We start from the raw sequence: 16745 nt of genomic DNA, 5'->3' as shown, positions 1-16745 counted from the left end.
CTGGATAGATTCCACGAAGAAATCAATGGAGAGATCTATGGAAATTTCTTTTCTTGGCTCGACTCCGCGGGAATGGGAAGAACAATGTGCGCCGGTCTGGGAACATCTTTTATACAATTATAGTTTTTACGCGACGCGATCCGCCTAGAAATATGGACGCGAAAGGGAATGGAGACGGGGGGCTCGTGGCAGAGGTGGCGCAAGGAAGCGATAAAAGAGTGACAGAGAAGAGACGGAGGAAGAGCGCGAAAGAAAGTAGATAATAGCCAGGATAGAATTGTTCCAAGAGCAAAAAATCCGATCCATCCCGAAGTGTTATCGGATGGCAGAGACGCTCGCAAGTCGAGTGCTGCTTCGCACTCTTTCTAAAAATGCCTCTAGAAGAAAATTGCTTTATTCGCGTGACGTACATATGGCAGTACCAACTGCTGCACCTCGACTTCTGTGATAATCACAATTAATCCATTAAACACCGAAATTATTTTTATAAACTAAAATCGAAGCTTTTATTTTTACCGAATCTTCAGAACAACATAAAAAAACTGTAAGTAAAATAGTTTTCTTTAATTTAAAGACAAAATCGATTTTTACGATTTAATTTACTAGTTTGATTCTACGTTAAAATGTACAAAGTGACTACGAATATATCATCGTTGTATTAATATAGCACTTGACGTTAACTTTTAGTCAAAAGGAACAATCATAATTCATTCAATGGAAGACGCTTCTGAAAATATGATAAATGGAAGTAGCTTCAGATAGGGAACTGTAATCGTGTCTAATTCCAGGAATAATAATTGCAAAGCTGGCGTTATGATGCTTTCAAATTAGAGACAAATGCTTTTTCGTCTCGTTCCCGAGAAACAAGAGTCCTTCGCGAAAGTGATACTACAGTTGGATAAGTATAGGCGAAAAGGAGCAGAAGAAGATAGGATAAAACGGCAATTAAACATTGTGTCCGTTTCATCCTATTGTAACTATATAGATATCTGGCCCAGATTCGACATGTAACGAATCTACTTTCCCCTTCGAGTCTTTCGCAATAACTTCTTAACAATTTATCATATAAACTATGTAAAGATATCGACAAGTATTAACAAAGTATACGATATCGTTTAAGAAATATATTGCAATATTTGAAATACAATATATATCTCAAATATTTTGAAACCATTTATATTATATGAAATCTCAAACTATAATTGAATGTTATCAACACACAATGTTTAATTATGTATAGATTACTAATTAAATATATTTTATGATATGTCGACCGTTACCAATTCTTTATGTGTTTCTAAAAATATTAATTATCCTTTTTACAAAGAAGATTACTTACGTTAATCAGATGATGTAATGTATTAAACTATGACATTAAATAATTAAACAATTTCCTACATATCGCGTATATGTGAATAAGATTACCAATTAATTGTTAAACAATTAATTAATTGTGAAAACAAGACCACGACTGATGAAGTGAACAGTCCAGCTTTGGAAATAGTTGAAAAATGTTGGAAATACTTTGAGCGCAAAGTCCTTTCGCGGAGATATTGCATTTCAACGTGGAAAGCAGAAAGACGAAATTAGACGCCTTAATGCTCCCGTGCATTTAAGGGGTTTCCCAACCTCACCGACATTTCCAGCATTCGCAATCGACGATAACCGTCGTGATTTTTCAACTCTAAAAAACTTCAAAGAAAAAATGTTTTACTCTCGCGATGTCAAATAATAGTAACGTACACACGTACATTCCTGCATAGTCTTGGGTAGATATTAATAATAATAAGCATCAAAACATATTATAGAAATAAAGAATTTTCACTATCATTTCATGCACTATTCTCATGTGTCAATATATAAAATAATAATGAAAAGTATTTGTCTCAAGAAAATAGAATAAGAAAAAATTGCTCTTAGAATATGTAACTCTTTGTTAAAGAAATAAGTTAAAATTTTTTGATATGTTAATTGAAACTTAATTTTACAAAGCTGCTAATGACTGCATAAATGATGCAAAGGCCGAAATTTATAATTTGCTCTTATTTTGCCGTCTTCAATAATGTCTTTCTACGATAAGCCGCTAAAATAATAAATTAGAATTCAGAAGCGAGTTGTAAACAAATCAATAATGTATTATTGATTTTATTATATAACCTTATATGTATAAGGCAATTTTTAATCAATGACTACTTACGGAGATGAAGAAATTCCATTTCTTACGTTTAAAATTTATTATTAATGATGGGAGGTGGGTGAGATTGGGATACAAGAGATTTCCTTGTAGCAATATAAACACAAGTTGTCATAAACGAAAAAGAAAAGTAGGCGCAGCGCAAGCGCGTCTAACGAGGCCCTGTCGGTAACAGCTAGGAATCTATAGCTGCGTTCCACTTAACACTTGCAATGCTCACAAGCATCATTTGTCTTTGTTTAACATTTGATAAACAACGAGGATAAAATGATTTCATGAGCATTGTGCGCGTTAAATGGAACACAGCTATGATATCGCGATCACAGCATGATAATAGTGTTCGGCGCGCTTGACTTAACAATTAGATTACGTTACGACTGACCAACCAAAAAATAATATGTGTCTGTCACCCAGAGGTGTGTGAATAGTTTAAATTTGAATCGAATTATGTCATAGTGTGGATTCGATTCGATTCATTTTCAAATTGGAAAGATGTTCGTGTGTATGTGTATATGTGTGTATGTTTAATTATTAAGATTAGTACGGCTTTGTGATTTATGATACTTTATATTATATGTACTTGAGAGATATTAAATATAAGAATTATGAATATCGATCTATAATAATAAGAACCTCATAAAATAAAATCTTAGAATCTTAGAACAGAATCTTATAATCTTAGAATATATTATACATACTGATGCTCAAAATGTCACGGCAAAGATATTACGATATGCAATATATTTTCATACCAGAAACATAATAAACGCGGTCTTCAAAAGAACGGGAATCATTAGTGCATTACGAACATCAAAAGTGATTTACAAAATTATTGAATTAAAAAGCAATAATGTAAACGCGAATTTACAATTTATTCTTTTATGTATATGCGCTGCAAATTCAAGCGGGTCGCGCTTTTCTTTCACCTTTATACTTTCCTTCAAAATGTATTAATATTTAGAAAAATTGCATATTTGCGCCAGGCAGCGCCATAACCTGCCACGTATGTTAAATCGTTGCTCACACGAGAGCGAACTGCGTTTCGCTGGATAAAAGGCGTAAAATTTGTGCGCGTAAGTAAAGAAGCGAAGAGAATGCCACAACAGAAACACGACTGGGAGGAAGATGAATGACCGCATGGTGGGCATGTAACACGTCTGTAACCTGCAACGCCGCCGGACGTTTTTACAGCGTTAGCTTGGTATCGTCAGAGAAGACGAGACTAGAGAAGCGAGTGAAACGGTAAATGCGAGATGAAACTGCAGTCTCTGCGTACTGCAGTAATCACACCGTGCTCTTTTTCTATCTCTCTCTATTACACGTATAGACGCGTATATCTAGTACATGAATCAATGGCAGAAAAAAAAAACAGTTTTGTAATTGTTTTACGATTGTCTGCTGAGATAGGACCATTCCTCCAGCTCTAAAAGTGTAACTAATATGAAGAAAACTTTTAGCAGTTGCAAAATAAATGTTCTGCTGAACGCAGCCAATGTGATTTTCGTAAAAGCAAACAATCGACATTGCTTCTGTTCTCGAGTAATATTTATGAATAAATTATTAATGCAAGATTTAATCTTTTTTTTTTTTTATGAAAGAAGATTTTCATCCCGCTTCCGATTTCTGAGAAATATGAAATACGAGATTTTGTGCAAAAAATGAAAATACACAGATATTAAAGTAGCAATGGCATCTCTTGAGTTAAATAACATTTTATTAACTCCCATACATGTCAAAATGTAAATCAATCTAGTTCTGCGGTTAGTTTGAAAGTAAACAACGTCTATATTAACATATGCACCTGGTAAATAATAAATTAAACTTGAATCAGAAGTTTAATGCATTTTCTTGAGTTAAATGTTTAATAGTTTACAGACGAGTAGTTTGCACAAAGAAATAACGTGGAGTTCTTAAATTGGATTTGGACTAATTAAAACGTTATTGTTATACAAAAATTTATGTGTATATGTGCGTGAGATATTGATGTAGTATATAGAATATAATGATGTGACAATAGCACGTAAATTATCTGTGTGTGAGTGCTATTTACAATATGACTAATCGTCTTTAGGATCTCCTTAATGGATTAATTGGTACGATTTATACGATCTGTCGCCTCAAATATCGATATGAAATATTAATTGTAATTGAATCTCGAGGTTACTTTTAACAAGAACTTTTAAGTGGCAATTTATAAATTGCGTATATAATGTGAAAATATGATATATTAAAATAAGACACAAGTACTTGGCTATATAATGTACACGCCGCGCGCAGATAAAACTGGTCCGGTCTGTTGACAGAGTTACGGTTTTCCCGTTCACAAATGGCACTTTTATCGGTCTTGCAAAGTAGGCCGAAAAGCGGTGGCGTCTTCTGCAGACACTTTTAGAATACGATAGCGTATGCGGATACACGAATTCAACATCTTGGAATTTAATATTTCCCTTTCTGGAGCACGGAAATGCCATTAAACGGTCCACGAGGAACCACCAAGTCGTGTTCATCGAATCGAAAGTTTACACAGGCCTACCGGTTCTGACGCACATTATATGTACGTGCACGCGTCTCGAATGCAAAATGAAAGTCAGTTTCTATCTTGCGAGGTCGAATTAAATATGTACATCATGCAATACGTTCAGATGTATCTCATGTCCTAAATGTGTTATATGTACATACTGAGTAACCAAAACCGAATTGTTAAGGCGAATAGATATACATTAATATCAATATATCGCTCCCTTACTTCAAAAGTGATATAACTAGAAAAAACCGTGTTCGAATTATTATCATGAATGAATTCAACAATTATTATGCTATCAGTTATCAAAAATAAACTAATTTAGTTTCACAAAAAATCATCAAAAATATTATAATTAGAAAAGAGTTGTTTAAAAAAAAAAACCGTTGTAACGGAGTGACCAAATTGTTGACACTACAGTTGTATAAAAATCTCCGAATTAACTGATGGAATCACAAATCCTTTTATAGGATTAAAGTAGATACAAAATTAGGAAGTGCTGCAATGAACTTTATACTAAAATTGAAAAAAAGTTAGAAATTTAACTTAACTTTTTTCAATTTTTTTTTCGAGCTCATGTATTTATCGAGTAACTCTCTAATTTTGTGTCTACTTCCTGTTTTTAAAAGGATTTTTAATTCCGTGTAGTCAATTCGGAGATTTTTATACAACTATAATGTTAATAATTTGGTTACTTCAGCATCTCCTTAAATGCGTTCATATTGATACTCATAAAAGTACCACAGACAATATCAAGAGAGAATATTAAATTTCAACTTGTCTCAGAAACTAGAACATACGATTTCTGATAGGTTAAAATACCTTATTTTCTCTATCCTTATTGTCTGTACTTTTCAATTGTGTCTCAGACTATAAATTGACTTGTACAACAGTCTAAATAAAATTGACGAGTTTAAAATATCCAATTCTAATCAGAAAAACGAAGAAGAACAAATATAATGGTTTCCGTTCAACATAAACCTAATAATCACTTTGTACTTAGCAGTCTCTTAAACTTGATACATGTATAGTAAAATTATTCAGATACATAGATGAAAGCGCGTGTGTAACTATTTTGTTAAACAATACCTTATTGTAGTTAAACCTTAACCACACAGACTTTATAAGTCTATGACCTTAACGAATTTTAATAATAACTTTTGCTGGGTTAAATATCAGTTAAAGATTCTTCGAAAGATTAATCGAAAATATTGTAACAAAAATGGTGATCAAATTCACAATTTAGAAACCTGCAACTGAGCAAATTTCCTTTATCAATGAATATACAAGAACAGTTTATTTTCGTATGTACAGCATAGTACATTCCTATGCTATTCTCGATCCGCGGTCTTGTTCCGTTACGCTAAAAAGTCGTTCGCTCGTTAACGGCAGTCACAGTCTGCAATCTTGAAAAGAACAATTGTAGTAGCCAACGCAAAAGAAATTTTAACATACTAAAAGCTTTTTCATCTGCTGCCATTCGCCAATTCTTGCCACGTCTATTACTCGAATCGAACGTACGCAATAAAAGGGAATCTCTCAAATACAAGTTAAATATCATAAATAATATTCTAAATTGCAGCAACAAAATATTTTTTCAATTTTACATCTTTAAAACTACTATCACGGAACTTAATGTTCTTAATTTTATTAAAAATATTATTTCAAAAATGTAATAAGTTTGGAGTAGATTATAACATTAAATTAAAGAAAACTTAAGGGATATTTTTGGATTTTACATTCTAAATATTATTTTTCATTTCATGCAAAACCTTTTTACATCAGTTATGCTCGTTTAATGATACCTCGGGACAATCATGCAAGAGGACAAATAATGCTCCGGTGCAAGAGCGCTCTCACTAAAGTTTGACAATAGCATTTTGCCGTTATAACGCTATACGACACAAACGAAGTGACATACATGCGGACATAAATGATACGATAAAAGTATACCCATAATGTCCCAACAGTTCTATTTTTTCATCACGACAAAACACTCGGCGCACAGTCAACAATGTTCATCTGCTTTTGCAGTTTTTTCAAAGCAACTTTTATGTTGCTATGCATACTCACGCCAGCGGATATTTTGCATTCTCCACGTGTGCATCGAATGTTAATAAACCAATATCGAATAAAAAATAAGCGCGTGTTAGTACAAGAAACTTAAATAGAATTTAGCCTCAATTCTTATTCCTGCTAATAATAAAAATATATACTAAGTTTCAAAAAGTATAATAGAAATTTAATTTCTTGTATTTGCAACAATAAGATTGATATCACACCCAGAGCTCCTGTGAGTATTAAATTTCACATTCCTGAATTCAAAGGATTTAAAAAAAATGTTAATTTTTGACAAATTTTTAAAACTTTTGAATGGTTTTAAAAAGAATAAGATAATTGCATTATTTTGAAATCTCCTCTCCCCCATTTGGATGAATCCACGCCTAGAAAAGTCAAGAGTCTCCGTCCCTGTCTCTATCACTTACTTTATATGTATCTATAGCAACAACATGTACGTTAACTTCGAAGGCTTTTACATATGTACATGCTACGATACATATATTTATTTATTTATTTCGCATGGAAAGTTTCTCCTGTTATTATGTGAACCGAGAGGCACAGGGCAAAAGAATCGCTCGAGCATGAATGCATATACATGTATAAAGTGGCTCGGAGGTTAAGTGGCAGGTACAGGCGCGCATAACGGCACTAATGTACATTTAATGTCTTAACTTTGAATGCGGCTCGCGGCCCGCCGCGAGATAACATTTTAAATATGTTTTTGCATTTATGCGGCCGACCGGTCCTCGCGCCGACACGTCGCGAGAAAAGAGCGAGCCCGCTGAACGAGACGAAGAAAAAAAAGAAAGTTTTTAACGCAACGATCGCGAGCTCGACTATGTTCTTCCACCCTTCCCAAGACGCAGCAGCTAAGGTACTTTTTCCAAGGGATTTCCCTCTGCCTTCCCTCTATTTCTCTTTCTTTAGTAGAAAGGCTGCATCAAGAATCTACGATCTTACTGTCGACCGGGGAATACCAGAAGTTTTTCCATTCACCACAACGACAAAAGAAACGAAGTGGCGCAAGAAACGCCCTTATTTGGCTCTAAAATGACGAACGAATTTTAACGGATTCCATAAGAACTTGTTAAAGATCGGCAGTTACAATTTCCGAACATTTATTATAAACATAAATGCTGTTTTATCATATTCAATTTTGATGAATTAAAATCTGGTATTTAACAATAAAAAAGATGAACGAGAACGTATCCCCTAAAAGAGATATTTTAGAATGAAGATCCTCTTCTTTCATCCCATCAAATAAATTCTTGTTATCAATCCCGCGATTCTATATTCATAAATATTATATTTCTATACATCTTCTGAACTAAACGAAGAAGATTCGTGATCAATTTAGAGATTAAACTTGAGACTCTCTCACTTTTCCTCTTGAAAATATTGACTGAATCATATTTACGATTCGGGAGAGACTTTTCCCGAAACGAGATATGACGTAGAGAGAAATCTATTACGTAACGTAAAAGTGTATATACGAGCGATCAACTTGTCTTGTTACTAGCATCAACTTTCATTCTGAACGAAAGGAATTTCGATTGAAGAAACAAGCATAATTTAAACGGCATTATTGTACGAAACTAATAATCACAAAGATAATATACCTATATATATATCGTCGTATTTTTGTAAGTTACATTAAAAAAATTATATCAAAGATATCATTAAAATAAATTGTTCTTAGATAACATGACATCGAAAGAATTATCGAAACAGCCATCGTACTACTGTAAGAGACTGTTTATAGAAATTGTCACGGATCGAAAGTACTCGTAGATATTTGTTTTCTTTCACTTATTCTCTACCTTATCGTGTCGAAGATTGCAATTTATCATTCACAATCGTTGCGAAGTAGACTTTTATTACTAAATCGGAAATCTTTCAAGTTGTCACTTTGTAGCTCGCTTCATTCAGTCAATAGTTTCACGCTCTGATCGATAAATGTCAGATCTTAATATAACGCAAAGACAACAATCCATCATATTAGAATTTCCGCGTTCTTGGTATTAAAGAATACATACAGTGGATCAAAGAATTATAAATTTCAGCTACATAAACGAACTAGAAGATTAGATATTGCTCGAAAAAATGTTTTCACAACTTTTTATAAATTAAATAAATGTACGACAAAGTAAAGTGTTGCGGAGATATACGAGTATATATAACTCACACACATAAAGAATAAAAAAATATACTTTTATTGATAAAATTATTCTAAACACTTCTGAGTACGTATTTTAGATCTGTATAGCGTAAACGTAAAAAGAGTGTTAATGGCTGAAAGACGCAAAAATAATGTATTCCTTAAATAAGTGGTCTTTCGCGATAAATTTCGCGCTATAACGCGCACTATCACGCTATTCCGCACAGTCTCATTGCTCCATTCAGGGCCGCCTGTTAAACTGACATTATTGCGCGTAACGCGAGTGCACGGCGTATTCGAATTTATTCGGTGTGCAAGCCGTCGACAGGTTCGTTCGTATGCATAGCCCAGCATGTTGATTGGCTGGCACGCAAAGTCGTGCTCTCACGCCGGCAAAGTCCGCCGTTCGTGGCTGTTCTGTGTCCCGCGCAGCACTGGGCGGATATTGCATATACGCGTTGTATTAATATGTATTTAAATTAGTGCCTCAAAGCGATACGAAATTACGGCGCTCGCTACCATAGACAGCCGTCGACGAATTACACACGCATTGCTTAGGCCGATCCTGAATGACGCTATGTCCCTGCAATATCAAAGTCCTAGGATTTCCCGCATTTCTGGGATCGTTACGACACATCGTGTGTCGTAAATTTAGCGTGAATTTACTGTGAAAATGAAAAATTCTATTTGTTTGTTTTCTATCCAGGCAAGAAGTATAAGAGCGAAATAAATTAAAACAAATAAAAATGTAACGAGAGATATCCTGAATATTTTATCGAAACAGAAAAAGTTTTCAATCAGAAAAAAAAAAAATATATATATATATAAAGCGTGTCGCGGGATACGTAAATGATACATAATTGCCGACACAAACGCGTGTTATATATATTTATTTATAGAAAAGCGCTACGAATATTTATAAAATCTAGAAATAAAATGATATACACGAATTCGATTTCAACTATTCCTGTATCATATTTTATTAATTGTACTTTTTGTAATTAATTTTAGTTTAAAGTGTATTTTATACAATTAATTTTTATTTTACACATAAATACTTACATAAACATTTTATTTCGATTTCTATCATTCATAAAATACAAACATCACAAAGCAATTTACAATTCCTTCTTTATTTTTCTTCTCTTTATGAGAAAGTGCAAGAATAGCGAACACGGGGTAAACGCGAACAATACTATTGCAGTATATTAAAATAGTGATAACTTTTCATTTCTCGCACCCAACGATAGTCCAATATACGCTCAATATCACATAATAACACGTAACCATAGAACCTACTTTTTAAAACAAATACCATTACATGTTCTCAATGTTTTTTATATGTCTAAGGGAGAATAAAGCATACAACTACAAATATTTAAAGGAAAAGTTAAATAAAGCCGATAAATATTTATCCATTATAAAAGTCCTTATTCAAAAGATTATTTTACTTTAAACTGCAATTATTAATATTCACATATTATCAATATGAATTATAATTTTAAATAACAAACAAAACCCATTCGTCATTCTACGTACATCGGATAATTCCAAACAGCAAGGGTTTTGCTTTTTGTTTAAAATTATAGTTTATATTTAATTATTACTGTATATTAATTATTGTAGTTTAAAACCAAATAACTGAAATATCTTTTTTGAACAAAGCTATCTACAATTAATAAATAACCGATTTTCTTCGAAACGTTATACAATGTTATTCTACGACTACCATATTGTCTAGGTAAACTCTAAGAAAAAATTCTCTCCGTATAGAAATTATAGAGTACATATGTATGTATACGTAAACATTTCAAAATGATGATTACTTATCGAATCATTAATCAGTTCATGTATTATGTGCGATTTACTTATCTGAAATAAAATTTAGAACAATAAACAGAAATTATATTACCGTTTCACTGTTTTATTTAGGAGAAACGGAATTATTCCGTGCTGTATATTTTATTATATTTCATAGATGATAATACTGTATTGTATTAAAATTTTGAGGAAGCGAGGTTGACTGCCGTGTGATTTTGATATCTACCTTTGTTCCGTCGAATTCAAACTTTTGATTTAAATGTAATTTATTTTCAGATTGATAACGCATACGGAATTATATACAAATCGCTGTGGATGAAATATTTTCTCATTCAGACAATGAGAAAATACGATACTGAACAAGATTAATACCTATAATTAATTTGAAAAGGAATTTATGAATTTGTAAAATATTAAGTTGTGTGTGACTTTGAAGCCTGTTGGTGATAAATAAAAATAATTTGTTTAAGTACTTAATATAGTATTATAACGCAAATACAATTAGCATGGCTCATTACCCCTTTACCTATAATTAAAATTTAAAAATTAGCTGAGCCTTATTAATATTTTAATTTTTAATTAAAAAGAAAAAATAAAACTTTACAGTGTCATATTATTTTGTAACACTTTAAATATTTTCCAGGTCAACCGCCGCGCGGCCTTGACGTTTATTTTGGGGCGTTAAAACATATAAATCGTCACGCACCAAGTATCATTTGTACAGTGACACGACAGTTGAGTCAGCAGATAACAACAAGAGCCGCTCTGTGCGTCATGATATTACTCTCTCAATGTGGGTACAAGTATACTAGAAGATACTAAATCACATTGCACAGTTATTACACTAAGAAATTATTAATTAAAAATTCGATAAACACGTTAAGATATAATAAGATTTCAATCTAAAGCAATTTTTTAATTAAGAGAGTAATTTTGTATTTAGTACCATTTTATAATCACTTCTTAGGAATTCTTTGTTTTTAATATAAATAACAGCCATAAATTTGAACAATTAGATTAACAAGATAGGTCAAACTTGTAATACAATTTAATACTTCACTTTATTAGGATATCAAAATCATCTACAGAAGATAAATTGGAATTTTAACACAATTAAAAGCATGGAAATAGTTTTGACTCAACTTAGTCTTCTTTAATCACATTTTAAGATCGCAATAATAATTAAAAATAAATTTACACAAGTAATTATAAATTAAATGTTGGAAATAACATATAAAAGAGAAATAACGAAATCATATCAAAGAAAGGTTGGAAAATAACATTGTAATAAATAATATTATAATAAATCTTCATTTGTTCTCTCTCTCTCTCTCTCTCTCTCTCTCTCTCTCTCTCTCTTCTCTTTCCTAAAGCGACACCCTCTTATTTCTTAAAAATTAATAGTTTTTTTTCATAATACGATGTATCTTGCAAGGACGTTTCGACTTAACTTCGTCTTTCTCAGCCTTAATTCGCAATATAATATAACATTTGTAGAATAAAAATTACATAGTAATAGACTAAATTAGAATTGAGTTGAAAAAGATAATCATAAAGCTACTGTGATAATTGGACATAATAGGATATTCTTCAAGTTCATGATATTTTAATAACTGTTTCCTCATTCAAAAGCAAGAAAATAGAGTCCAATTAACATTATTGAGTTACTAATTAATACGTTGTCCATGAATTTTTAGCTTCGTTAGATTTGAAATTGATCACAATTAAATCTATGTCCAAAACTATTAGATTTATGTCTAACAATAAGTAATATAAGAACAAAGCTTCACGTCAGTAACAGTATAAATAGTAAAATATTTTATAATTTTATTAATACTAGCACATTCCTTACGCGCGCTACGCGCGCGATGGTCCATTATGCTCTTTTTAAATATTATGAATTATGTTTCTTTGAAACTTGTTTTGAAATCAATAACTCCTCTAATTCCTACTAATACAAAATTTCCCCGAAATTTAAAAACCTTTAGAATTTCATTATTGTTTTTGATCGCCACATTAAGTCTACCATTTTGATAAATAATATTTAGCTTATTTTTTTATTCAACGTTTATGTCGAAAAATTCGACCCACAGTGTGGCTGTGCTGGGTCGCGTACAAGAGTAAAGTACATTAAAGCAATCAATTGCCGGGATCATTTTGGTCTCAAAATGTTTCTAGAATTATTTGCTCTAAGAATATCCAGAATCCGATTTTTTTTGCTCATCGTTTACGTCGAAGGATTCGATCCACAGTGTGGCTGTGCTGACTTAAGACTAAAGTTGGCACGTCCATCCATTTTTCAAAGAAAAATAGCAGCAAGTGAAAAATCAACTACATATTCTTGAAGGGCTTTTTTTTGCTAATTTAAATTCTACTTCAAAAACACTAAAATCAAAATCCCCCTTATATTCCATCCGCCAGATTAACGAAAACAGATTTTAGAAGACTGAATCAAAACGCCATTTTGAACTTTCAATTTTTAAATACGGATTTGTAACGAACGTCCCCAAAAACCACCTGTAACCAAATTTCAACAAAATCGAAGAATCTTAAGGATTTCAGTAACATTTCCGTCCGCCATATTGGATCAACTATTTCGAACTTTCAATTTTTGAGAACGGATTCGTAACGAACACCCCCTAAATCACTAATATACCTAATTTCACCAAAATCGAACAATCTTTAGGATTTACGTTAATTTTATGTTCGCCATATTAGATCCACTATTTCGAATTTTCAATTTTTGAGTACAGATTCGAAATAATCGACCCCGAAAATCCTCAAATACGAAATCACATCAAAATCAGAGAATTCCAACAGCCTTAACGAAAAGAGGCTTCAAAAAAGCGTGACACGCCAATTTTAAGATATGATGATGATATTAAAACAGAGTGCATCATTATTTTATTATGCTATACTATACTATTAAATTCATAATATCGAATTGTATTGAATTTGAATTGTTTTAAATTATTCCCATAGATCGCCAATGTTCTCTACTTAATATGTCATTAGTTTAATTAAAACAATGAAGTGAAATTTAATCGAAAAAAATATATTAATTTGACTCAAATTTAGTTTATTATTTACTACATGTATACGTTAATATAAACGGTGTTTATTTTGAAACTAGGTAATTCAATCACTACAAAAATGAATTGATTAAATGTGATTGTTTTTTTGATCACTTTTGAATTAAAATAACATATTTTAATATACTTGGAAGTATTTAAAAGTAACGAAATGTTATTTAACTTCAGGAATTATAAAACAAATTTACAATAGCCAAGTTGTATCCCGTCAACGACAACGTGGTATAGGTAAAATATTTTTTTTTATTACTACTAAACCTCAGCAATGTCGACGCACTCGGTGTATCGAGAACGGAAATAACAAAATTGTTGTCGTATAAAAAAATTACGTCAATCATCTTGAGATTGATGGAACACCACTGTGGAATACATCATGCAACTATAGAACAGCAGAAACCCTTTAATCGCAAAATCAGAAATCAGTAATTACGAAACTAGTGAATGACGTATATCATTCGAATACTCCATCGTATAATTTTAATTGATTGAATCTAAGCGCGTTATTCAATCAAGTGTCAAAATTAAAAGAACACTACATTTTATTTTCACTACACTCTATAAAAAATATCGATATATGGATTAACACCATGCAGTGTCTATATAATTCTTACCACATATTGATATTAATATTAACACCAACACAGAATTACATAGACACCGTAGATGTTAAATTTGTATGAATATTTATTAAAGTGTACCGTTTGTTATGGCTGATTCCTTATTAGACATACACGACATATGTGGATATTATAAAAGATATATCTATTGCTTTAAACAGCTATATTATAAAAGAAAGCAGAAAGTAAAGAATAGTGCCGTGAAACTTGTTACAAGAACATCTTAATTAGAATATTACAAAGTTATATCAGCAGGTGTAAATTCAATTTAACACAGATATTCGTTGCTAACTTTTGTAAGACACGGAATTCAAAGCGATTGTGTCTGTGTGTGGTGTGTGTGTGTGTGTGTGTGTGTGTGTGTGTGTGTGTGTGTGCGCGCGCGCGCGCGCGCGTGTGTGCTATTCTTTACATACCCCCCCTCTCTCTCTCTCTCGTTTTATATTTTAGTAGTCCTTTATTTCATGCCTTTCTTCATTCTATCTCATTTCCTCATTTTTAGTCATTCTCTCTTTCATCTCCTCCGACCAAGCGTTACCGCCAAAGTAAAGTAGATATTGTTGCGTCAAATCGTTTAAAACTTAGAGAATAGCCACTAAAGCAAAGCAAAGTTTACTCCACAACTCTTTAATACACCTTATTAGAGAAGGTGTGGAAGAGAAACTAGCTTATTATTTAGCGATAATTATAAGCTTCTAAAGGAAGATTTGAAGATATCTTCAACTTAACTTCCATTGAACGAGCGAAAAGCGATAACGTGACGAAATATCGCACACTGAACGGAAGATTGATTAACGCTGGATTGAAGGTGCGCAATGTGCATTAGCTCTGAGAGAGCGTACGATTTTCTTAAATAGATATTCTATTCACTTTAACTCAAGATATGTCATACAGGACGTAAAGAATTAAAACTTCTAATTGCACAAATGTATATACAATAAAGCATAAAACGAACCTAAAAGTCTTCAATTAATTTAAAGTTGAAGAATAATATGAAGAATAATATGAATCGATATAACGCACAAATAGATATATTAAAAATCGAGATAATTGTATGCCGGATGGAAAATTTATACGAAGAATGGCGGGGAAATGTCAAATGTTCGCAATTAATTTACTATCGTAAACCCAGGATTTAGGGTTTAGGGTACAATGGTGCGCGGTACAATCCTGCTGTTTTGCACCGATTCCAGCAGATGTTACAGTAATCACCTTTCACAGTTCATACATGACAAACCTATGTAATTAGCATACTATTCCACATAGTTCCCGTAAATGATCATTACTTCTAATTGTAATGCAATCTCACCTTATCGAACTATAATAACGTTTTGGCGTTTGTGTTAGGCACCTAATAATCAAATTTATCCTTGACGCTTATAATAATTATCAGAAATGAAGCTTTATGTAAGTTACATTCGAATACCGAAAATATATATACATTGTAAGTTCTGTATTATCCTACAAATCGGGACATAATATTACGATATTCACATAGAAATCGAAACACAAATACGAACTAAACTCGTAATATTTGTCATTGTATAAATATTATAAATTGGAGAATTAAATTCACTAGAAACATACATATATATATGTATTCGAACATTTATGCCCCACGGCAGATTTAATCGTGTTATATCGTATCACATATATTGTATTATTACCGCGAGTATTCTATAAATGTCCGAAAATTTCTCACGTTTAAATTCCACTATTATTAAGCATGCTGAAATATAATTCACATACCTTGGCACATTATTGTGATAATATGCAGTATACTGATAGTCAAGTATCGACTCCTTCTTTGACGATCCGCCATTTTTCCGTCGATATTCGCGTCAAGTTCCGAAGCTAATCTGTAACAAAACAAAAAGTTCAATCAGTCATGAAAAAGATAGCTATCAATTAAATGTCAGATATTTTTTCATATTACAATATACCTGCTATGAACGGATCTAGATTTTCTTTCGATAAAATAAAGTATAGGTATTATAATTTCAGAGAAGCATATAGAAATAAAATGTTCCAAAAAAAGCAATTGTAAGCAACGATACGTATTTACCATTAATAATACAATTTACCGCGATCGTTACACGCTACTCATGTCCGTGAGATCATAGATTATTAGTGGTACAGGTTATTAGTGGTCTTCAGTAAATAACCCTATTCTATCACTAAAGGCACGATATAAATCTGGTACAATACATGAGAGCGCGGGATACATATGTACATATACGTCAATCTGGCGTAATGTGCACGACCAAATGCATATTGCAAT

At 32.1% G+C, this 16745-nt stretch overlaps 1 protein-coding gene across 1 annotated transcript in view; it reads right to left on the bottom strand.

The window, feature by feature from the left end:
• The window catches only part of LOC108781364 (lachesin), a 283152-nt gene extending 266885 nt beyond the window's left edge, over positions 1–16267 (bottom strand). The window contains exon 1 of the mRNA XM_018549321.1: positions 16214–16267. Coding sequence (XP_018404823.1) covers positions 16214–16223 — 10 coding nt within the window. The 5' untranslated portion in view covers positions 16224–16267. The remainder of the gene's footprint in view (positions 1–16213) is intronic.
• Between the last annotated feature and the right edge of the window lie 478 nt (positions 16268–16745).

The sequence above is a fragment of the Cyphomyrmex costatus genome, unplaced genomic scaffold (genome assembly GCF_001594065.2).
Source record: "Cyphomyrmex costatus isolate MS0001 unplaced genomic scaffold, Ccosl1.0 scaffold8, whole genome shotgun sequence".
Taxonomy (NCBI): domain Eukaryota; kingdom Metazoa; phylum Arthropoda; class Insecta; order Hymenoptera; family Formicidae; genus Cyphomyrmex; species Cyphomyrmex costatus.
Note: the sequence above shows the minus strand (reverse complement) of the source record. Positions and strands in the feature narration are given on the sequence as shown.